The sequence below is a fragment of the Anguilla rostrata genome, chromosome 19 (genome assembly GCF_018555375.3).
Source record: "Anguilla rostrata isolate EN2019 chromosome 19, ASM1855537v3, whole genome shotgun sequence".
In the NCBI taxonomy this organism is placed as follows: Eukaryota; Metazoa; Chordata; class Actinopteri; order Anguilliformes; family Anguillidae; genus Anguilla; species Anguilla rostrata.
The window spans coordinates 9,346,137-9,369,170 of record NC_057951.1 but is presented as its reverse complement, the minus strand read 5'-3'; the positions used below and the strand labels follow the sequence as shown (position 1 = coordinate 9,369,170).

Genomic DNA, 23,034 nt, shown 5'->3' with positions numbered 1-23,034 from the left:
ATCTTGCAGCCTGTGCCTGTACCCCCCCCACCCCACGCTGTGTACAGTACCTGTTCAGCGCCATGGCAACTCTCTCGGCTGTATCTCTCGGGTTGCTGCTACCACTGCATCAGCTAATAAGGGTCTTCACTAATAATGGGTCTTCACTCAGAAGTCAGAGGAGTCTGGATGGTCAAATCTCCACCATGTAAGATGGGCCCAGCTCTGATCCACCTGGCCAGCATGAGGGACCAACTGCAGACCAGGGAAGGGGGAGGGGGGCATTTCTGAATAGGGAATTCTGGTTTTTGACACGCCTATTAATTACCGAGTTATTGAAATAATTTCAATACAACCTAGAGGAATCACAGATTGCAGGAAACACAAAGGACTGTCTGGCCACATCAATGTAGGGGGCTGACAGATGTAGAGAGCCAGCTTTTGTGGGAATTTGACCAGGACACCGAAAACCACGGGACCTTCAGTAACAAGTCAGTTTTAAAAAAAATGTATTTTATTTTAAATGCCTCATCTGAAGGGGAAGACCTCGATACAGCACAGTTTCTCTTTGCTGAGGGAGACCCTGATCAAAACAGCAACCGTGAGAAATAAAACACAGTACATCCCACGTACTGCATTTTACGTACGGTGCAGAACCGGCGCAGCGGCGGAGCCCACTTCCTGTCCCAGAGTGCATCGGGCCTTGGGCAGACAGGCGTGATCGTGGGAGGAGCTGCTGCAGTGAGGAGCGGCGCTGCTGGAAGCTCTCCTCAGCTCCGGCTCCAATCCACCAGGGAGCCAATCAGCAGCGTGCTGGAGCCCGGGCACGGGCTAATTGCAGGTGCTTTGCAGGTCCAGACCTCACCTGCCGTTCCCAAGAGATCCTGTCAGCCCCCCCCAAACCAGAGGCGAGGTGTGCAAGACAACAGGCCCGCGGGGAAATTTTCCTTTTCCTTCCACCCACTGAAAAACAACTATTAGACTTCCACTCTCCCCTCGAACCTCGCCAGAAGATTCAACCAACTCGTCAGAGGGGGCGGTTCTCATTGGCTGGCGCAACCAGTGCCACTGAATGAGATTATGGGGCCTGGGCCCCAGCGTAAAACCAAACTGGCCACTCCCTCCCTCCCCCTTCAGCTGTGACCTACAAACTGTGTTACAACATTAACCTTAAGATCAACAAAAATCAGTCATGGCTTTGTAATGATTCTGTCAATGCTAGTCAATAGTTTTAGCATATTTAATAATTTACTGGATTTGTAAAATTAGTTTAATACAGGCATTAATCACGTGGTCATATTTACTGTTCATAAAGTACATGTACAGGCAGAGAGCTCCATTACAACAATGTATTTCCCCACCACTTTTCTAGGGTATTCGGTAGCACAGAAATCTGAGGAGAGGCAACTGCACTCCATCACGTTACCTGGATTACCCATCATTCAGGGCACAGCGGAGTTCAGCAGCCAGGGGTCAGAGGTCACTGTGCCACTTGCTGGTGATCCACGGGAGGCTTCCCTGTCTCCATTACTGCCATCAGCGTGTACTGAAGCTCAATATCTGAATAAACGTCATTTTCTTTAAATCTCCCCAAGTCACTGTTTAAAATTTACAATTACAAGTAAATCTAGAACCAAACACTTCCATCTAAAACACTTTTTCACACACAAGCTACATGAACTTGTTTTAAAAAAAAACAGATCAAAAAGAGAAATAAATCTAACTGTTCACATTGTGTCTTTGGGGTCAAAACATGAGTACCATAATTTTCTGTTGAGCATCAATAATGAAGCAACAGATTCCTATGAGTGGCAGTGTCATATCAGGCCCAGAGGGGGCGCTGTTGTCATTCTGTAGAGTAAAGTACTGTCACCAGAATTGCTACCACATACATCCAACTGCAGGAACCATAGTGTAAAAACTCTGCTCTCTAAGCTGTACAGGATGCAGCCATCTGGGAAACGGATAGATTCAAAATGCTAGATAAAAACAAATACCAACCATGACCTCTCATGGGGAATGAAAAATTAAATGGAGAAATGTAGGTCGCCAACAGATTTACCCTTTAAAAACATAATCCCATAAAGGTACAATGGGCTACCTATTTTTCCCCCAGCTCCAGAAATGGAAAATACAACTGAGACAAAAGTATTAAAAAGCTGCCAACTGTAAATAGAACACTAATAGCAGTTTTGGCATTGCATTTGTAAGGATTAAATTAACATACAAGGAAAATTCAAGTATTTTCTTCTTGCGGCAGTTAGTGCTGAATGGCTTAAAGAGTGCAGAACAAAAAAAAGGCAAAAAAAAACAAAAAACAGCCAATCGGAGCATCAGTCATACAGAGCAGCAGGTTAAGTCCCGCCCCTCCACACAACCCGAGTCGGGGGCCTAGTCGGGGCCCTCATCCTGCAGCACCGCCCCGCCACACGGGCCGTCCGAGGTGGGCGTGTCCGGCTGCTCCTGGGAGGGCTCCTCCGAGCAGCGGCTGGCGGCGGGGGAGACGACGTCGGGGCTGGAGTCGCACGACTCGGTGCTCTGCTCCGAGGTGGCGGTCGTGGTGGCCGCGCTGGGCGGGACGGGGTCGAACTCGTCGTCCTCGTCCTCCAGGACGGGAGATTCGTGGACGTCTGTGTAGACGAGAGCCACACAAAGAGGGAGCGATCACAGACTCTCCGTAAAACCCAGATAGTCAGCTCCTGGGTTCCTTCCATCCGCTCTACTTACTCACTACTGACAGATCCAGGGGGTAACATTAGGTTTCTGGGGGGGTACTGCACTTCCTGAATGTTAGCAATGTATGAGTTTCCCTGGTTTTGTCCTCACAAGATAATCAACATAAACAAATAACAAAAAAAGCACCACTTACTGCTGAAAGCATCTGGATACTGCTTTGCAATCTTGCTTTTCAGAGTCCTGTAGTGCATGAAAATAACATGGACACGTATATATCCTTTTTGTTAATATCGTTATAACAGTCCTAGCAGACTCATTGCTGGAAGATGTACAAATCTTTTTCATAAAATGTTTTATAAAATTTCACTGATGCGTGTCTATTTTTGATGTTTAGGTTTCTTCTTTGCACAACGAGTTCCTTAAAGAAAGTAGTTTGATCTATGAACCGTTTGGACTTTACATCTAAATATGACATAACTGCATAGCTCAACAATATTCATCTCCCTGCAGCGCAGTACTGAACTGCAATGCCCTGTTCACACTATATGAAAAAAAAGAAAGAAATTGAGCTACAGAGGGTCAATACCTTCTTGACAGACATGTCCTCTGGTTGTGTTATTGGTTTATCAGCCAAAAATATACATTATAATATAGAATTGCAAAACCAAGTCAATTAAAAAAAATCCACAGGAGACATTCAAGCTGCAATCAAGAGGGTGACAGCTGTCTGAAATCCTACAGCAGGAGGTGGATTGAGGGCCAGACTTGGGCAGGGTTATGAGGTACAAAACAAGGTGAAAAAGACCAGAGGATGCAGAGCTGTCTGTGTCCCGCAGGGGGCAGCACCTGATTCTCCTGAAGACGCTGTCCAGGTCCTTCTTCATCTCCACCAGTGTGCGCGTGTGGTGCAGGAAGCGCTCGTTCATCTGCTGGAGCCGCACGTTGGAGAGGCCATTAAAGTTCAGGAGCATCTCGTTCGTCTTCTCAAAGCGGTCCAGCCTGACGGCAGCGCAGACAAACCATTAATTCATAACTTCAAGGTTGTGCATTTTAAACATAATATTCATAATACTACTCATTTAAAAAATGTCAAGTGGGAGACAAACCCATATTTCATTGTCAATTATGGCACAGGATTATTGTTCTTCAAATCAGTAATTCCCTAATGTATTAATACCCATAGAAGAAAAGCAACGTGATCCTATTCATTATGGGTAGACATACCTCAAACATACTATTTTGTGTAGATGCACTGCAATAGTGTACTTATGCCACCACTCAACACAGCATTACTTTCAGTCACTCACATGTGTCTCTGAGCTTGGATGATTGCATTCACATCCTCGGAATTGACCATACTGAGCATTCTGTCACAGAACATTCCAGAAGCAGTGGGCTCCATGGCACAGACTGAAAAAGCAAGAACACACACACTGATTAGAGCATAATACTGACCATACAGTAACACACATTGCTTGCATACCAGACCCCACTTTAAAATGACTATTCTTCTGCCATATTCAAAATGTCTCAATATGGTCATATATACACCAAAGTAATGACAGATCAATAGAACTGGTTTTATATCCACCGAGTCTTTCTTTTATGCTTTTAGAAAAGGATGTGGCAGTTGAATCTTGAGACTGAGGAGCAGCTTCACATCAGTATTTAGGATTGTGCCTACTCCAATATGCAAAATCAGCATACAAATAATTTTAACATTTACAATTACAATTAAATGCTAGCACATATGTATGGAGCATTTACACATTGTCCTTATCTAGCCTCAACACATTAGGGAACACATTTTGAAATAATACAAAAAGGTTACCAATCGAACTGTATCTAAGAATGGCAGAGGAACAGAAATCTGGCCGCTATTGACACCAGGGATCACTGTCAAGTTCGATGGGGTTACATCAATCGTCCCTTATTAATTTCTATTCGACAGAATTAATGCACTTGCTTGATCAAACCATTCTACAACGTGAGGTGAAGCTAGCGTTCATCGTTTTAAAAAATGACAAATTAGTTTTCGACACTATTAAGATCGCGATGAAGTCAGCATCCGACGTAGTAAATGTTTACATCGGTTTGCCGGTAGCAACACAAGTCAACTTTATACTTACAATAGCAGCTAACGAACGTCAAACATAAAAGTGCGATGGCTAACTTATTACTACGACGACAACGTTAACGTTTTGCAAACGTGACTGTAATGATTTCGCGAAATAAAGCGTCGCAATTTTAAAATGTTTATCGCTAACCAGCTAGCGAGTGTTACTGTGAACCCGCAATAAGGAATCGACTTCCGGTGGCGAAAAGGGCGAAAACCTCCTAAGTAAAAGCCGGAATTGCTCCTCTTATTAGCTTTTGCTACTGGAATAAAAGTAAAAGTATCAGAACATACCATCACAACACGCTCTTGTAATTGAAGACGTTTCCCAACTTCAATAGATTTCATCAGTATAGCAGACCATTTTGTATCACTACCATAATTGATTAGATTATAGTTTGGGAGCATCTATGTGCTGCTCTCCTGCCAAAGGAAATTATTTAAATTTATTGTGGTACTGTGCAGATGTCCTGACCTTTTCAGTAAGTGGGTTGCAATTGGCTCGATACCCGCCGGTAACCACACATTGGCCAGGCTTTATGAAACATGATGGTAAGGAAAAATAATGCAAAATAAAAAATAAAAAAATAAAATCAGCTACTTAATCAACACTACAATGAAACAGGTTGACAGTAATGACCGTTTAAAATGAAGGTTTCCGTATCCTCCATTTTGAGCTCTGGAGCTACGACTGACTATGACTAACAGTCAAAACAGCTAACCACAATTAAAAGATAAAAGCTTTAACGAGCACATATCACTTCACTTACCATTGCCACACATGCGACGGTGAATGTTCACATTCCATTTATGCACAAAACCCGCCATGGGACCCGCCATTCTTAAATCAGTGTGGAGCAGTTCTGGGGCTGTACCAAACCCCGTCCCATCCAAAGTCAGTGAGGCCCTGAGGAGACGGAACAGAGGAGGGAGCATAACGCCACAAAACACACGAGAAACGCAATGCGACTACAAGTCTAGATAAAAATAATGTTGGATTAATATAGAATCTTCCATTGCCTTTCATGGTACTCAAAAAGCTTTGCTGTGACGAAGGAGAAAGTAACGTACCTCAAATTACCAAAATCACACCCACCTGATGGCCATTTCTCGGCAGAAAACTCACCACATGCACATATCAGCTGAGGCCAGTACTTCTATACCCAGTGGAGGAATTGGCCTGATGAGGAATTCATCCAGAACACTAAGGCCCGTAATGATGACCTAAAAGCTGCTGTATCGGTTGCACTTGATCTGGAAGCTATAGACGCAACGCCAGTTTTGGCAGAAACCTGGCTTTCAAAGGTGGCCTCAATTCCAAACTCTAAGCAAGTTCAGGTGCACTCAGCTGAAGTACATTTGTCAATATAAAGAAAGACAGGCACGTGCGACTACTCACCTTGTTCATTGTATAATAACGGATTGCGTTAATTCAACAGGGGTCATCTCACAATCTTTAAAGTGGTTCACAGTGAAGGAGGAACTCACCTCAACCCACCACCACTGAGAAGCACTCACCTGGGAAATGCACGGTAGCCATTTTGCACCAGAAGAATTTAACCAACTATGCTGTGGTGTAACATGGACTGACAGAGAGTAGCCAGATGGGGCAATTGGGCCAGGATACAAGGAATACCCCCGCCCCCCTTCTCTGTCAAGGATGTTCAAAATGATGTCAAAAATATTGTTCCTGGATTTTATTTAAATGCATGAGCCCACATTCCCATCCTTTAGTTTTAGCACAGAGGCAGCCCTGTCGGCGCAGCGATTAGAGCGACATTAAGGTTTTACTGGCAGCTCCGTAAACAGCATTGTTCCTGAGCAGTACAAATCAGCACGGCGTGGCTCTCAGCTCTCCCCAGTGATCTGCGTTATCCACGGGCGGAAGGCCGACACCCGGGTGAAAACCGCGGGGCTGCTGGCGTCACACTGGCTGCCGCTCCGGGTCATCAGGCCAAAGAGGTAATACACACCGCCGCTGCTGCACAGCAGGGGGCCTCCGGCATTCCCCTGCGGGGGCGGGGTTTCGAGGGTGGGGGGGGGAGGCGGGGTCAGAGAGAGACGGAGGATGACGTGAGTGGTGACACACTGCTGACAGCCGTTATTACTGACATTGTTACCTGAAACACTCCTTCCAGGTGGTCACACAGAAACGTGACAGGCTGTGGCACAAGTGTGTGATGAGGAAGTTTTTGAATGCGGAGTTTATTCGAAATGCTATTAGTAAGGCTCCACCAAGTCAAATACAAAGGTGCACCATGTACCTTATAAAAATGATGAATTCATGCTACACTGGTTTGTGCAGTTTATGCCAAATACTTATTTTTTTGCAATCATTACATCAGATTTTAATGTGCTTTCTCAAAGCAAACTGCACTGAGCACCGAGTAAGGTCCAGGGAACAGAAAAGGTTGTAATTTGGAACACAGTAGCTGTGTTTGGTGCTTGGTGTGTGTGTGGGGGGGTGGGGGGCATCTGTGCGGAACATACCATGCAGCCCACGGATCCAGCAGCATCTGCGCAGAGGTGAACCTCGTCAGAGAACTCCTCCCCCCACCTGCTCTCGCACGCGCTCGCATTGAGCAGCTGCAGCCGGGCCTGGTGCAGGACGTTTGGGCTGATGAACGCTGCGTTAAGGAGACACAGCTGCTGCTCAGTAATGCATCAGAGTGCCTGAACACAGCCAGCCAGTTAGAGGTCAAAGACATAAACAAACATTAGTGTTACAGCGATAGCGCAGGGAATTAAAGTGTGTGGGGCCTGCAGTGGGACCGGCAGCCAGATGAAGGGAGGGAGATTAGGGGAACAGCCGTAGAGAGCAACTCGGCAAAACGAAGATGGCAGTTGGGAATGTGAAATTGATCGGAACACTGAGGATAGAGCCCCTACTTTTTTGTTCCATAGGTGTCCTTAAAGACCACAACGTGTCAGGATCTTGATTTAGCAACTCAGAGGGATAGCCCCTCCTACAACGCGCCGCCATCGCAGTGCTGGGGCACTGGATTTCAGAAGGTCCAGAAGGCTCACTAAATTTGTTAGAACTTACCGGAAAATGTTCCCATTTCCCAGCCAGTGGTCACACAGGACCAGCTCTCATCCAGCTTGCTGCCCTGGTCCGGTAAGCAGACTGGGGTAATGGTCAGTCCTGGCAAAGGTACAAGGAGAAGATTTAAAGCAATAGTGTCCCAGGGTCAGTTTAGTCAATATTTGATATTAACAAACATATCATAAAATGCAGGAATTTTACATGCATTGGTCTGAATCCAGATAAGGAGGTAAGACTATTGAACAATGCTAAGATCCTGATTTAAATTTTAAAAAAAATAAAAACATTTAAAAAATCACTTCCTATGGAACAAAAATCAGCATAATGGCAGTCGGGAGAAGTGAGTTTGGGAAACCCAAGATCAGTGCCTAAGATGAGAAGCAGCTCCGTACCGAATTCGACTGCTCCCTGGATCCTGATCAGCATGAGGTCGCTGGAGGGCGGGGCCCCCGTTTGATTGGCGTGGGAGGTGTTGATGGCCTGGATCCCGAAGGCCTGGGAGGTGCTGAGCCAGAGTCTGTGAGCCCCGAGCAGCACCGAGTCCACCTTCCCACTGCAGAGAGACGCATGACCAACCCTAACAAAGCTCGCCTCATTACACAGCCGGAGAGCTCTTTAATGCTAATCAGTAGAATCAGGTGTGCCAAATTAGGGTTGAAACGAAAACCTACAGCACAGCAGGAATCCAGGACCAGGAGTGAGCGTGGCAGAGAGAGGAGTGTACATGAGGGTTAAGGAGCGAGGAAGGAGTGAGTATGGCAGGAGGAGGAGTGTATGAGGGGCACACGCACACTCACCCGGCCCTGCAGTGGCAGTGGCTGGACGCTAGGACCCAGCGGCGGCGGACGAGGCTGCCGCTGCAGCAGTGCCGGCCCTCGGCCTGCAGGCTGACCTGCCAGGGCCAGGAGTGAGCGCTCGCCTCCGACACGGGCTCCACCCGCGCCTCCCCCTCCACCCGCCGCACCCGCGCACAGTCTGCGCTCAGCCCCCACGGGGGCACCGCCGCCAGCCCGCACACATCTGCAGGCCAGGAGAGGGCGCCAGTCAGTCAGCGGCTGTGTCCGAGCAACGCCAGCGCTAGCGTGTAAGCTGAGGTCGTGCGTCACCCCGGCGTCGGCCAATAGCAGACCACAGGGCCCACGCACAACTGAAATTTTTTTCTGCTTGAATCCTAAAAACTTTAAAGCGTTTCAAGGCAGTTGAGGCAAAGTTCCTAGCGACCTTGAAGCAGGACACATTTAATACGCAATGTGCTGAGAACTACATCGTTTGATTGTCTGATTGTTATCAGGGGAGGCACAGTTTTGTTTCTCCCGCTCCTACCTGCCATCCTGTCACTGGACTCATCAGGCCCAGGTGAGGCCTCAGCTGTGGAGAGAGAAAGGCATTTAAAGCAAACGCTCCAAAACAACGGCGCTCATATCGCCCCAGTCACGCTTTCTGCAACTGAGAACACAATTGTCTGCAATTGCTGTGCAAGCGAGGACGTGCGCTTCTGTTCTGCTTCTTCAGTGAAACCACACGGGTTCCCACCCAAGGCATTTTACTCATTTTAAGTAGAAAAAAAAAAAAAAAAACAACGGGAGCAAAAAAGCCGTCTCTTACCCTTGATGGTGGACTCGACCCAGCTGGCATAGTGCTGCAGGTTGGTGTAGACCCCCGGCTTTCCGGGACGCCCACACCCCACCCCCCAGCTCACTATGCCCGCCAGCTTGTATCGGTCCCCACTGTAACAGGACAGGGGGCCCCCTGAGTCCCCCTGCACGTTGAAACAAAGAACAAAAAACAAAAACACCAACCAGAGTCAAAACTCCACCTAAACACTTCACACAACAGGGACAGCCAGCTCCACCCGTGTGTGCACTGTCTGTATTCTGCCTTGACACATAAGCACTAACCGCTCTGTGGTGGAATATCAAACGTTTGAATGCAGGAATTAAGACTTATTACATGGCTCAAAGTGCCGAGCGGTGCTCATCAAGGTAACACCGCTCTACTTGTGTAGCTGTGAGGAATTCGGCTCAAATCGTGGTGGCTGATCACAGGTATGTCACATGGTAACGGACGAGGTGCTGAAAACCCCCCGTTTTGCACAAGCGGAGGCGCCCCGCCCCACCCCACCTGGCAGGCGTCCACCCCGCCCTCCACGTCCCCGGCGCAGAGCATGGTCTCGGTGACCCGGGGCCCGTACAGGCGGCTGCAGGTGCCGTGGCTCAGGAGGGTGACGTTGACCTCCTGCAGTCTGGCCATGCGGGGCCCGTCTGAGGAGCAGAGAGGGGGTGGGGTGGAGGGGGCACACTTTACTCAGGACGGGGTCTGTCCGTGCACCTAAAACACCTCCACTCACACCAGTTAATAAGCCCCCCCCCATCTCCAGAATAAATATATCCTGACAAAGACTAAATGAATAAATGCATCTACTCCAGCAAACCTACAAAAAGCAGAGAAAAGAGAAAGTAGTGAAAGATCAAAGCTGGGAAGAGAAATGCTGAAGGGCAGGCCAGGCTGAGGGGGGGGGGGGCATACGCACACTCTGTGGTCGAGCCCCAGCCTGTCACCGTGCACATCCCAGGGGGCTCCACGGGCTCGGTAACTATGGTGATGGGCCGGACGCAGTCGGTGAAACGCAGGGGCGTCTCCAGCTTCACCAGGACCACGTCATTGGTCTTCTTGCTCCTGTTGTAGTCTTCGTGGGGGATGATTTTGGAGATCTTGGATATCTGAACTCAATGGAGAAGACCTGCTTACTGGGGCAAAATGCTTGCTGTACACAGAAAGGATTCCCCCAGCAATGGCCTGAGTACTACCAGCCAGCAGCATTTCAAATCTAAAAACCCCACATCTGTACAGAGACTTTCGCAGTCCAGAAGCACACACAAATATCACAGTACTGTTGTACCATGTATGTACAGAGCAAGCCTAAGGTGACAGAAAAAGGAGGGGGAGTTTTTATTTTTATATATTTTTTTACAACTACCAAGGCTAATAATAATAATTTTAAAAAAGGAAAATCTAATAGTCTCAAATCATGTCATATTGCAGTGTGCCCAGACATGGTTAAACCAATGTCAAACCTGCACAGATAAAAGGCTTCATTCCGCAGCAGTGCTAAAATCCCTCACCTGCTGACAGGCCTCCTCTTCGTTCTGAAGGTCATGCTTTCCTGCCATCACCTTCCACAGACGGATATTACTGTAACTGCAGTTTAAAAAGACCTGAGTTACACGTTCTTTTAAGAAATCTGCATGGTTATCAAGAAAATCATTTTTTCAGTGCTTTTCTTCCTGGGCTTTACAGACTTTGATAAGTTTAATAAGTAAAAACTGAAATATCAATGCAAGGTCAAGGCTTACACACAAGCACGTTCATAACTGTACATAAAAGGGATTAAAGTACTCTGTTGTTCTAATGCAGGGCTGCCCAGCCCTGTTCCAGGAGATCTGCTGTCCAGCAGGTTTCCATTTCAGTCCTAATTAGGCACACCTGACTCTACTAATTAGCAGCTCAGTGAGATCTCTGGCTGTTGAATGAGGTAAAATAAAGAGAGACTATGAATGTATTTGTTGATGTGATGCGTCAGAAGAGTAAATAATTTCCAGTGTACAGTGCAGGGGAAAAGCAGAAACAGAGATGCCGCTGATGAGGGTGAAAATGTAGGTGCTGTTCAGCTAAGATAAGGTGCTATTTAGCATTAGCTCTGTTTTTCACTAGTTCACTTTGGTTTGGCTGCAGGGGACACAGCGCAGAATGAATGCTAAAGGAGGGTGGGACTGAGCAGTTTGCTCTGGTGTCCTATCCAGTAACTCTTGTGTGACGAGACAGGCTCATTCCAATCTCATTTTATCCTTGCCAGACCCGAAAAATCGATCGAGGTCCGGCATCTATGAGGACATTCCAATCCATTAAATTCTCCTTGGAGCAGCTAGGAGCAAGGACGCTCCCAGAGAATGTTTCAGTGACGATACATGAGCACATCTTTCGCGGAAGTCTTTTTTTTTTTTTTTGGAACGTGTGACACATAAATGATCGACCTGCATTTAATGCAACTTGTCTTCAGAAACGGGGTCTGGCCCGGACCCAGCGAGGGGGTGAGAGCGTGCATTAAATGCGATCCGACAGGCTCCAGACTTCAATAACTGCGCTTACCGCGTACGGTAACTCCAGGCACTGCGCGTGATGGGTCGGGCTGCTCACCTGAGGAAGCAGTGCCGGGCGCTGATGACCCAGCTGGGGGTGAGAACAGCGCCCCCGCAGGCGGGCATGGTGACGACCTTCAGGGTGACCTGCCAGGGCCAGGAGTGGGCCTGCGCCTCGCGGCCTCCCAGGATGCGCGTCCTGCCCGTCTCGTCCAGCAGGGACGCCCGCTTTCCCGCCAGCCCTGAGACAGCCGGGAGAGGCCTGTTCCCCTCTGCGCACACACTACATAGATACCCCCACACACTACACACACACACACACTACATACAGAGACCCCAACAGACTGCACACACACACTACATAGAGACCCCAACGGACTGCACACACACCCCTCCGCACTGCAAGCACACAGGCACAAACGCGCACACGCACACGCACACACAGCACAAACACCAGCTCACAGGCACAAAGTGCCCAGTGACCCAAAGGCTAAAGAACAGCCCTGGTCATGACTCACAGACCGAGCATTCGTGAAATTAGCCTCCAGGAAGTTAAATAAATAATCTGTTGCTGCTGTGTGTTAGCCTTCTGATTGCGGCGTGGTCTCATTACACTGCGCTGATTGACCTGTGCTCCGCTTGACGAGACGTGTCACACGTGCCTGATGAATGTGGACGCTGGTATTGGGCGAGAGGGGACTCGGCCAGTGGTGCGACGCTCCTTACCTTCATAAACAGCACGGATTGACTCGCACGACACATTCCCTGCGTCTGGATTCTGCTCAGCCAGGGCTGTGGAAAGAGGGCCGGACAGAAGCCGCACGCTGGGAAATTCAGGACCCTCCCACTCCGCTGCGTTTGCGGTTAAAACCATCACTGTAGTCCCATGTTTTTTTCCAAGCCCCATTTTGATTAAGTGCTTGTATATTGCTAGTGTTAAACTGCCGTGCATTGCTGTCTGTGATGGGCATTGGTATGACGGTGTAAACTGTTTCACTGAGGTGGGGGCCCTCAGCCAGAGAGCTCCCCTGCTGGCAGATGAGCTCACTTATAAGGGAATCCCAGAAGCTGAATGTGTCAACTGTAACTGTCAGAGTTTAACAGACATGCACACACAGCATGAAGGAACGTGATCACAATGCCGAGCAGCCCCTGAAAGAACAGCTTCAAAAACAAGCTTCCTGGGCCATCAGGCCTGCAGGTGATCACTGGTACTATGACCACATCGCACTGATGGAACCACGGACAGTCTGAAATGTGGAAACCGTGATACTGAACGCTAATAATCACCAGCACAGTGAGGGAAGCCTCGTCCTTCTTACCTTCATAACTGGCACGGATAGACTCGCAGGAGAGGATCTCTACACTGCCGTTTACGCTGCTACCCTGAGGCTGCGCTGCCTTCTGCTGAGAGGCGCTGATGGAGTCTGCCACAGCTGGGGAGAGAACACCACCATTTTACACTCATATACAATCAGCCAATAGAAACACACTGGTCCCCAACGAAACCAATCAGACTCCAACGGCTTCCTTCAGGGCTGACATCACATACCGTGGCAGTTATTAACCGGTAAACTCAGGGTTTTAAACTCAGCTACTGCACACCAGCCAACGTGCTTGAGCTCAAAGCATTACAAACACAACACACACCATTTCTCAGCACTTTTCCAAATTGTAACACTTATTGTTTGCCAGGATAGTTTATTATGCTAAACGTACAGCTGATTCTGGAACAAGTATAAAATATCCTTTACTGCAGTCACTGCTGCACTTTAGGTAGATATACTTTATTGAACCCCATTTGTCCTCCGCATTTAACCCATCTTAGTTACTCAGGAGCAGTGGGCAGCCACAGTGCAGCGCCTGGGGACCAACTCCACTTCTGAGGAGTCTGAAGAAGAATGTCCTAGATGCATGTAATCACACAACAGAAATTGGCACAATGGATCAATACTAAAAGGCCAAGAGCAGAATCACTGATCCCAACATCATTTCAGGCACATCAGCTGATCAACTGGTGACTCACACAAGGAAAGACTCCGAATTGCACATGTAATGTGATATGTAGCCTATTTTTTCATTGTATTTATTTTGAGAACAAATACAGGCTGCACTTATTGGAGGGGCATGCACGCACAGTAAGCGTAAATTGATAATAGTAAAACGTTTTTGCATGTACCATTAACGGTTTAACACAATTTTTCCCAACTTAAAGCACATAAGTGGTATCTGGACATAAAGCAGATTCACCATATTATTGAACATTGCGCAATTGTCAGTTTGTAGTTTCCAAAATGCCGTTATTAGGTTCGTTATTAAGCGAATCGAACCAGGTGGAACCAATTAACAAGCTAGCTACATTGTTTGAATGCGTTAAACTTGTATCGACTGCTATACAGACTGTATCAAGATTGTATCAGTTATTTGGCCGTTATTGTTTGTATCCGCAAGGTACAAAACTACGCCAAATAGCCCATTGCAATTTCAGCCATAACCCAACATTTTTCAATCGGCTAAAATTATACGGCTGTATTACCTGGATGGATCCACTGCCACAGCAAACCGTAGATCGCAATAAAAACGGCAAACATCCTTACACGAGGACCCAAACCAATTATGAAAAAAAACATAAATGTTTTACCGACGCCATGAAACAAACATTTTGTCCTCGAACTCGAACATCCAAACGGCTTAAAAGACAAGGCTAGTAACTTTCTGGCTTCAGGAGAAAAGAGCAACGGCCCAAAACACCGTGGGAAATTGATGGGCCACACCTGTTGTCTGGTGACGGTCAGAGCGACGCTACCGCTGATCAATTCCGGAGGTCAATAAAATTGAAATTTAAAAAAACACGCCGCACTTGTGTCAGCAGGTGACACGACCGAAAGACTAATCGAAAGGACACTTTTAGCGCAACATGGACAAATACATTTGATGCCATCTGACATCCAAAGTGATAAGTCTTTTTAGATAAGGATATTTAACATTTACACTAAAATATTTATTTCCCAGAGAAACAAAAAAGGTAAACCCCTACACCCAAAAATGAACACATTTTACTGCCAAAATATAATTTTATTCCGAACACAAAATAATGAAACAGACACACATTTATTTGTTACAACGTGGAAAAATAAAATGATATAGCTTACTGTTTGGACATTGCAATATATATCTTCTATCTTATATTTTAAAGCATGCCTTCTTGACAGCTTTCTCTAGATGTGTTTAAACATAATATAGTATGGGGTCAAATATTTGTCAAATGAAAAAGTCAATCTTTAAAAACCTGAACGTAATTACTATTCAGTACTGATAATGAACAAGGAATTAAATATATATTTCCTTTTACAGTTCTTTGGCTAAGCTTTAAGTTTTGCGCAACTTCTAAATTATATATCCTTCTGCCAAAGTACAATATATTTAGCTTTTAAAAGCAGGAAATTTGAAAATTTGAATTGTAAGACATTAATAGAAATCTTGTTTCAGGTAAACATTCACACATTCAGGGTACAAATAAACCATTCATTTGCATAAAATAAATAACATATTTTACATAATATATTTAAGATATTCATCAAAATCTTGCATGCACATACAAAATAATTACTAAAACAAAGATACAATAGTTCCATAAATTATGATAAATTATGCACAATTCAACAATTTAAATGGTCGTAACAATCATATACTCTCTTTTAGTTTCTCTAGAACATTCAAAGTGGTATTCAGCATAGGAGATACGGAAAATATTTAGATTCGGCCAAACAAAAGATGTACCAGTGGGTACTCAGTACCAAATACGTGCTCGGTCATGATGATGTCTTAAGAATATCATTTTAAGCATTACATTAACAGCAATTAAAGTAAAAGGGGCTTTTAGGGGTGCGCAATTTTTATTTTGTGACAAAATACATTTTCCTTTCTCGCCAGTTACATTCTGATGAAATGGCCTGAGCTATGGTTCAAAATAAACTTGGAGTAGGGGAGGCAAAAAAACGTCACCCTTTCCATGCCGTTTGTCTTAAACCATTTCCATCAATTGTTTTACATAATTAATAAGTGCTCCAATCGAAGTACAGTAAGGCCATCCATCAGCTAATTCCTTTTTAATTGCATCTGTAATCCTTCTGTATTGCAACCACCATCACCCCAAGTTAAAAGGTAAACGTGTATTAGATGGCTGATCATTAAGACGACCTGCTTGATAAGCACAGACGGACATTGTGTTTTTCACCCTAGATTTCTGAATCACAGACCTCCATCGTTTCAGGGCGGTTTTCATTCCATTACTGATTGTCGATGACAAATGTGATTTTTAGATGCGAAGCACCTCACGGGCCAGGTTTGTAACTAAGCAACTAACTAACTCGCTCACTCTTTCGCGCACTCGCTTACATTTCGCCTCCTTCAATGAGATGAAGCCAGTCCGGCTCATCTCCGAAATTTCAGCATAATTCAGAATGTTATGATCAGCCTGATTAATCAACGAGGGATAAGTAGCGCTCGTCATTTCATACCGTACCAAAACAAAACTTCAGACTGCACCTGGAGACCCGAGCGGGAGCTTCAGCAGCATCACCACACCGCTACAACGTCAGAGCAGCGGGTGCGGTGACATGACGTGCCAACATTCCGGAATCCTGTTGTTAAAGGTGCGGCTCACCTGGAACCGTTACTCTCAAAATACCAAACCCCAGATATTAAAACCGGTGGACTTTCTTTCACCGAAAGATGGTTACAATGCGTTGGTCGTTTTTTTTTCTGGATTCTAGATCACATTTAACTTTCACTCACAATATTTAATGTGAAAGTCCAGCTTCCATACTTAACTGGAAGAACACAAAAATATAAAGTAAGTGTAAAATAATACTCCTAATAATGTTATTATTATTATTATTATTATTATTATTATTATTATTATTAATAATAATAACAACAATAATAATAATAATAGGTTCTCTCTTATCTGTGGTGAGCAGAATTCACTGACTGTATGTTCTTTAAGGGGAAATGTATGTGAGGACAGAAGAGAGAATCCTTAAACTCGCACTACCTGCAGATATGAGCTGTGCCTCTCACAGAAAGACCGCTGGGGCGACACGGGGCGCTGTCCCACACCCGCGCAGGGGCACGGCGGGACTAGGCCGCTGTGGCGGGAACCCCTGCGAGCAGAAACGCATCCGGCTCGCACAGGTCTGCGTGCGACATCTACGTCCCTCGTCCACAGGACCGCATAGCACTCGACAGTGTGAGGAAGGCACCTGACTCTGCTACAGGAGGGTGTCACACTCACCTGTGTGTGTGTGTGTGTGTGTGAGCTCTATTCTCCTCTGGGCCTGCGGACCAGCTCACACACACGCACCGCTCCTGATCACAGCGCTCCTGTCACACCACAGCCTCTCTCCTGCCTTTGTGGAACGGAGACATCTCTAGTCAGCAAAGTTCTCTGTTTTTTTAAAGACCACGGTTATGTAAAGGTGAGATGAAAGTATGGCATATTTGATTTTTCGTGCGCAGAATTAAATGAGGTGAAGATTAAAGACAGGTATTGTATAAAAGCACATTTTTGTCTGATGTTTTAAAGCTGATCAGTGTGGGAGTGGTAAAGGGGATTGTCTGGCCTGGTTACAACCCCTCTGAAAGGATCTGGTCCCTTTTGGTTCAGTGCCCGTTCCCCACCCCTGGCCCACACTCATACACACGCAGAGCACAGTGCCGGCCCCCAGGGGGCGCCTGTGTGCTGCACTAGACCCCTCAGCCCCTGCGCCATGTCCTGCCACATCACCTTTGCGGCAGCTGCCCTACTCCACACACCTGTTCTCCTCACGTCGTCCTACACTCAGTTCTGCCTCTTCTCCTCCACCCTATGCTCTGTTCTGCCTCCTCTCCTCCACCCTACGCTCTGTTCTTCTCTTCTGCTTCCCCGTGCGCTCCGTTCCGTCTCTTCTCCTCCGCCCTACGCCCCGTTGTGTCTCTTCTCCAGCCTGTCGAGTTTCGCCAGGTTCTCCTTCAGCAGCTTGGAGCCGGGGGACAGCTGCAGGGCCCTCTGGTAGTACTGCCGAGCCAAAGCGTAGTCTCCCTGGAAACACAGGAAAACCGTCAGAAACAGCATCCGGCTCGCCTTTATTTATTTATTTATTTTTAAATAGTATTTTATAGTCATTTTTACATTAAGCTTTTCCCCTCTTTCTCTCAATTCGGAATACCCAACTGTATTTGCGTGCTTCGCTCATTGCCGCGACCTCCGCTATCAACCCAGGAGAAAACGACTAGTGTGTGTGTTCACCCCTGAAACACGTGATCTGAGCCGTCAGTCACTGCTGACGCTACGGCTAACTATGCCCTGATCCTGATCTGGATGAGACAGCGGACCATGGAGCCCATTCACAGCCTGGAGTTTGTCTTAAACAGGACGGGCCACCCAGAAGCCCAATGAAAACAGCTCACTTTGCCAAGGGGAATGAGTCAGGGCTCCTCGATGACATGTGGTTAACGAGATTCGGAAACAGGCTCTGTTTTTTGCGTGTCCTGTATCTGCGTTTACCTTGATGTGCTGTATACCTCCCATATTCATCCAGGCCTGTGATTGGTCCGGATTGAGTTCCACAGCCAACTTGTAGCTCTAGTGTTGGAGAGAACCAGGATGGAGCACATCAGTACGAGAGAAGAAGAAGAGAAGAAAATCCACGTGATGCAGTACCCTCACTGCACCATTAGATGGCTCTAAGGCACTGACAGAACTAATGTGAGATTCCCCACTGTACATACACACACGGGTCAGAACACGGAGAGAGGACAGAGGAGATGGGAGAAAGGGAAGAGAGAAAGAAGGAATAGGAGAGTTAGACAGAAAATGAAGGAGACAGTGGCTCAATACAGACAGAGAATTGAAATGATGGGGCACGGGGAGGGAGGGAGGGATGAGGCTTTGAGGCAATAAGAGCAAATGGAGGATGAGAGAGGGGGATGATGGGAAAGAGAGGGAGGCTCCCACCTCAAAGGCACTGTCCAACATGTTCATCTCCCTCAGCTGGTTCCCCTTGGAGAAGTGCAGCTCTGCCCGAACGCCCGCCTCACTGGGGTTCTGCTGCAGGGCTTTCTCTAGAGCGTCCAGAGCCTGAAACACACACACACACACACACACACACGCACACGCACGCACACGCACGCACACACACACACACACACACACACACACACACGCACACACACGCACACATACGCACACATACACACACACACACACACACACCACACACAACACACACACACACACACACACACCACACACCACACACACACACACACACACACACGCACACACACACACACACACACGACACACACACACACCACACACACGCACACACAACACACACAACACGCACACACACACAGCACAACACACACGCACACACACGACACACACACACGCACACCACCGCACACACACGCACACACCACAAGCACATCAACACGCACACACACACGCACTACAACACGACACAACACACAGCACACACATACACACACACACCACACACACACACACACACACACACACGCACACACACGCACAGACCTTATTACAGAGTCATGCGCATAAGCACACAGTCTGAGGCTGGCCCAGTCCTGTCTCTGCTGGACCGCAGTCACACCACACTCAGCACTCAGCAGCAGCGCTCAGAGCTCGAGAGAGAGAGAGGCTATTTACCATTCCTACGTCGCTCAGGTACACAGTTAATCCCTATTGATTTAGCGCCAATCTTAAACCCGACATTAAATTATCTCCCTCCTCTCCCCCTCCCCAAATTCATTTATAACCTTGTCTCATTCGCCCGCTGACAAGAGAGAGAGAGAGAAAGAGAGAGGGAGAGAGAGAGTGAGAGAGAGGGGAGAGAGAGAGAGAGAGAGAGAGAGAGAGAGAGAGAGGAGAGAGAGAGAGAGGGAGAGAGAGGGAGAGAGAGAGAGAGAGAGAGAGAGAGACCTGCGGCCGGTTTGAGCAGCAGGCGGGGAGAAACCGTTTCAGAAAAGCAATCAATCTGTCTCTTAGCGGGCGTACAGTGGGAGAGCTAGCGTACGGGGGAGATTCCCCTTTACGGTCTCCAAGCAGGGCAGCACCCAGCCAGAGAGTCAGCAGACAAGCGCAGGACCAAATAAAGGAGAAGACCCTGCTGTTTAATTACACTCCGCACTTCAGAGGAGCAAAGACAAACCGGCCTTTCAAACCCTCCTCTTATTTCCACAGCCTCAAACCTTCCTTTTTTTAAATTCCGATTTGGCCAGGATTGAGCAAAGGCAGCTATAGCTACAGGCAGCTACCCTGACAATGACAGAGAGATGGAAATCTGGAGGGGAAAAAAAAAATGTCTTCCCCTCCTATCAGGATTAATTTAAACCTGAGACACCAGCCGAGTTCTGTCAGGCCACTCAGGGGCATTAACCAATCAGGAAACTACCCGGCAGAAGGGAGAAGCAGCAGCCCTACAGGCCTGGGGGGGCAGGCGTGAGTACCCCTGGGGTAGAGTGCAGGTCTGTGTATAGTGCAGGAGGCTCACCTCCTCGTGGCTCTCCCGCTTGCTGTAGATGGCGGACAGGAGGCGGTAGCACTCCACGCAGCCCGCGTTTCTGGAGATGATCCCGAAGGTCATCTTCTCCGCCTCCTTGGAGCGCCCCGCCATGGCGAGCACTTGGGCCTGCGGGCCGATCGCCGTGCCAACCGCCGCCAACCGCCACCAACCGCCACCAACCGCCACAAAAGCAGAACCAGAGCAAGAGCGCCCGATTAGAACGGCGGCTCCCAGGACATTGTGGGAAAGTTGTGCCAAAGATTCTCAAAAATCATAAAACATCACAGACATAACACACTAACAGAAACATGAAGCACACAAACCCCTCCAGGGTCTGTAACATGCTGCCCTATAACAGGGGTAGGAAACCCCGGTCCTGGAGTGCCAGGGACGTCTCTGGTTTTGCTTCCAGCTTGACCGCATGAGTTTGATGGGCGATTAAGAGCCTGAGGCTGAGTGTTCTGATTGGTGGAGTGGCCGGGCCGGGCCGGGGCGGGGCGCTCACCAGGGCCAGCCAGATGTCGGCGCTGTCGGGCTGCAGGGCAGCGGCCTCGCGGTACACCTGCAGCGCCTCCTCGTACCGCCCCGTGTTGTAGTACAGCGCCCCCAGCGGGGTCAGGATCTCCACCTTCCGCGCCACCTGCAGCGCCCTGGGACACACAGGTCAGGGGGTCAGGGGTCAGGGGTCAGGAGAAGGCGAAACATGGCTCTGGCTCTCTGTTTTAGCCCATACTTATGATATTTACAACTACAACCACTAGCATTCATAAAGGTATTCATCAATTGTTTTATTACCCCGTTGGTGAGGTTTTTATATTACTTATTTGCTCAGCAGATGCAAAACAACTCAGTGGGATAACAGCTCAATATTTTACTGAAGCAATTCAGGTCAAGCAGCTTGCTCAAGCGCACAATGGCAGTTCCCCACATGGACTCTAAACCTACAGTCTCTTGCTGGCCCAGGTTCATAGCCATGGCAGTGTTTCTCCCATAATTCCATAGTTCACTAATTAGCACTGGCTCGTTCACCCCTTGATGAATTCATTTACGGGCTCAAATCAGACCAGGCCCCGCTACGTGCCACCGTCTTCCTCCTCACCTCTTATACCAGGCTTCCGCCTCCTTGTTCTCATTGGACGATCGCAGCAGCCGGCCCAAGTTCACCATGGCGACGTAGTGAGCGGGCTTGAGCCGCACGGCATGCTGGTAATGGACGGCTGCCCTTTCGCTGTCACCTAGGCGGGTGAAACGCACACAGTGTATGACAGACCGCCTGAACGTTTCACAAACAGCAGGACACACGCAGTTCACACTGAACACACCTGCAGCTGCAGCTGCACTCACAGTAACATTACCACTCACACCACTGGTTTCAAACTCCAGTCCTGGAGGGCTGCGGTCTCTGCTGGTTTTTGTGATTTCCTTTCAATCAGCAGCCAATTTAGGCCTTGGAAACAAGGTGTGCAGACTCTGCAGCCAATCAGTGACTTAGACTAAGCACTTACACACACACCAGCAGACACAGCGGCCCAGCAGGATGTGAGTTTGAAATCCCCGATTTGCACACTGACCTGTGTCCACCAGAAAAACTCCGTAATTGTTGTGCAGGTCTGAGCTGTCAGGGCAGTTCTCAATGCCCTGCAGGTAGATCTCATCGGCTTCAGGAAACCGCTTCTGCTCATCGACAGCGCAAAAGCGAGAGAAAGGTAGAGTGAAAGAGAAAAGGAGAGACAGAGGGAGAACATTCAAGCCAATTTTAAGGCTTTTATCACCTTGAAATATGTCAAGAAAATACTCACACACACACACACACAAGAGAACAAAATAAAATTTGAAAAAAATGGACACTGCATACTGAGATACTCTGGAGAAGGAAGAGAACATCTAAACAGCAGTGTGAACTTAAGGGAATATACCAAACATAAGCTAAAAATGAAACGGATGTAAGGATTAAACTATGACAAATGCTTATGCATTTAAACTTGGACATATTTTCATAACAGGCGCATTAAGAAGTTTTCCTTTTTGCTTCATTAAACCCATTTTTCGTGAGCAAATTGAATTCTTAAACTTCTGGTACGCGGTGGAAATTAATCTAACGTAGCCTCTCGGTACATCGCCGAACCGTTCCCCGCCGGGTAACCATGGGAACAACCTGCTGAAGTTCAGGAAGTGAGAAGCAGGGCTCCGCTCTCTCAGTTATGCCGTTTGGTCACCTGACCCTCCATGAGAAACACATGGTACACAATACAGACTCCTCTGCAGTTTCAGCTAGCCATAGAACATCATCTATATTCATATAAGGGTGTGTGTATGTGTATGTTTCTGAATGGGGGAGTCAAACACAGGAGTTAGAGCCAAATAGAGAAAACTGCACCAGATATGAATCTCCCAGAAAGCACGGGATTGTTGTGGAACAGCTTTGTGCCCCACTGTTGACAGTGCACTGCAGTTTTGAACAGATAAAATCAATACTTTAACAACAAGTCATAATAACCCAGCATTCAC

At 47.5% G+C, this 23,034-nt stretch overlaps 3 protein-coding genes across 9 annotated transcripts in view; all 3 read right to left on the bottom strand.

The window, feature by feature from the left end:
- Positions 1-471: 471 nt before the first annotated feature.
- LOC135246130 (kxDL motif-containing protein 1-like) lies at positions 472-6,311 on the bottom strand. Of its 4 annotated transcripts, XM_064319680.1 has the most exons (6): positions 5,542-6,311; positions 5,247-5,306; positions 3,963-4,065; positions 3,502-3,654; positions 2,849-2,895; positions 472-2,609 (listed from the first exon to the last, which is right to left on the bottom strand). In XM_064319680.1, exons 3-6 carry the CDS (start codon positions 4,055-4,057, stop codon positions 2,371-2,373), a joined length of 534 nt encoding a protein of 177 aa, XP_064175750.1. In that variant the 5' UTR covers positions 4,058-4,065; positions 5,247-5,306; positions 5,542-6,311; the 3' UTR covers positions 472-2,370. The 4 variants fall into 4 exon arrangements, with proteins under 4 accessions (XP_064175750.1, XP_064175748.1, XP_064175749.1 ...); XM_064319678.1 differs by lacking the exon at positions 5,247-5,306; XM_064319679.1 differs by lacking the exons at positions 5,247-5,306; positions 5,542-6,311 and adding an exon at positions 4,785-4,985.
- Positions 6,312-6,453: 142 nt separating this feature from the next.
- On the bottom strand, positions 6,454-16,391 carry ovch1 (ovochymase 1). Its single transcript, XM_064319539.1, has 15 exons — positions 16,332-16,391; positions 14,728-14,755; positions 13,276-13,389; positions 12,680-12,745; positions 12,012-12,195; positions 10,940-11,015; positions 10,348-10,537; positions 9,939-10,078; positions 9,423-9,576; positions 9,141-9,185; positions 8,615-8,837; positions 8,210-8,394; positions 7,818-7,916; positions 7,262-7,398; positions 6,454-6,781 (listed from the first exon to the last, which is right to left on the bottom strand). Exons 1-15 carry the CDS (start codon positions 16,389-16,391, stop codon positions 6,620-6,622), a joined length of 1,863 nt encoding a protein of 620 aa, XP_064175609.1. The 3' UTR covers positions 6,454-6,619.
- tmtc1 (transmembrane O-mannosyltransferase targeting cadherins 1) overlaps positions 15,008-23,034 on the bottom strand; it is a 59,360-nt gene continuing 51,333 nt past the window's right edge. For 2 of the 4 annotated variants that reach the window (XM_064319677.1, XM_064319675.1), the window contains exons 13-19: positions 22,098-22,200; positions 21,626-21,761; positions 21,032-21,176; positions 20,515-20,652; positions 18,951-19,073; positions 18,501-18,578; positions 15,008-18,035 (exon numbers count right to left, since the gene is read on the bottom strand). In XM_064319677.1, the coding sequence (XP_064175747.1) occupies positions 17,913-18,035; positions 18,501-18,578; positions 18,951-19,073; positions 20,515-20,652; positions 21,032-21,176; positions 21,626-21,761; positions 22,098-22,200 (846 nt within the window). In that variant the 3' untranslated portion in view covers positions 15,008-17,912. The remainder of the gene's footprint in view (positions 18,036-18,500; positions 18,579-18,950; positions 19,074-20,514; positions 20,653-21,031; positions 21,177-21,625; positions 21,762-22,097; positions 22,201-23,034) is intronic. The other 2 variants (XR_010327508.1, XR_010327509.1) reach the window with 2 other exon arrangements.

Coding starts and splice junctions, on each gene's coding strand:
- LOC135246130 (XM_064319678.1), bottom strand. CDS start 5,707: ATGCTCCCTCCTCTGTTCCGTCTCCTCAGGGCCTCACTGACTTTGGAT. Junction 4,066..5,541: donor CCGTCGCATGTGTGGCAATG/GTAAGTGAAGTG, acceptor TTGCTTTTTCAG/TCTGTGCCATGGAGCCCACT. Junction 2,896..3,501: donor AGCGTCTTCAGGAGAATCAG/GTGCTGCCCCCT, acceptor CATGCACTACAG/GACTCTGAAAAGCAAGATTG.
- ovch1 (XM_064319539.1), bottom strand. CDS start 16,391: ATGAGCCGGACTGGCTTCATCTCATTGAAGGAGGCGAAATGTAAGCGA. Junction 12,196..12,679: donor AATCCGTGCTGTTTATGAAG/GTAAGGAGCGTC, acceptor CGGCTGTCTCAG/GGCTGGCGGGAAAGCGGGCG. Junction 10,079..10,347: donor CTGGGGCTCGACCACAGAGT/GTGCGTATGCCC, acceptor TCTGCTCCTCAG/ACGGGCCCCGCATGGCCAGA.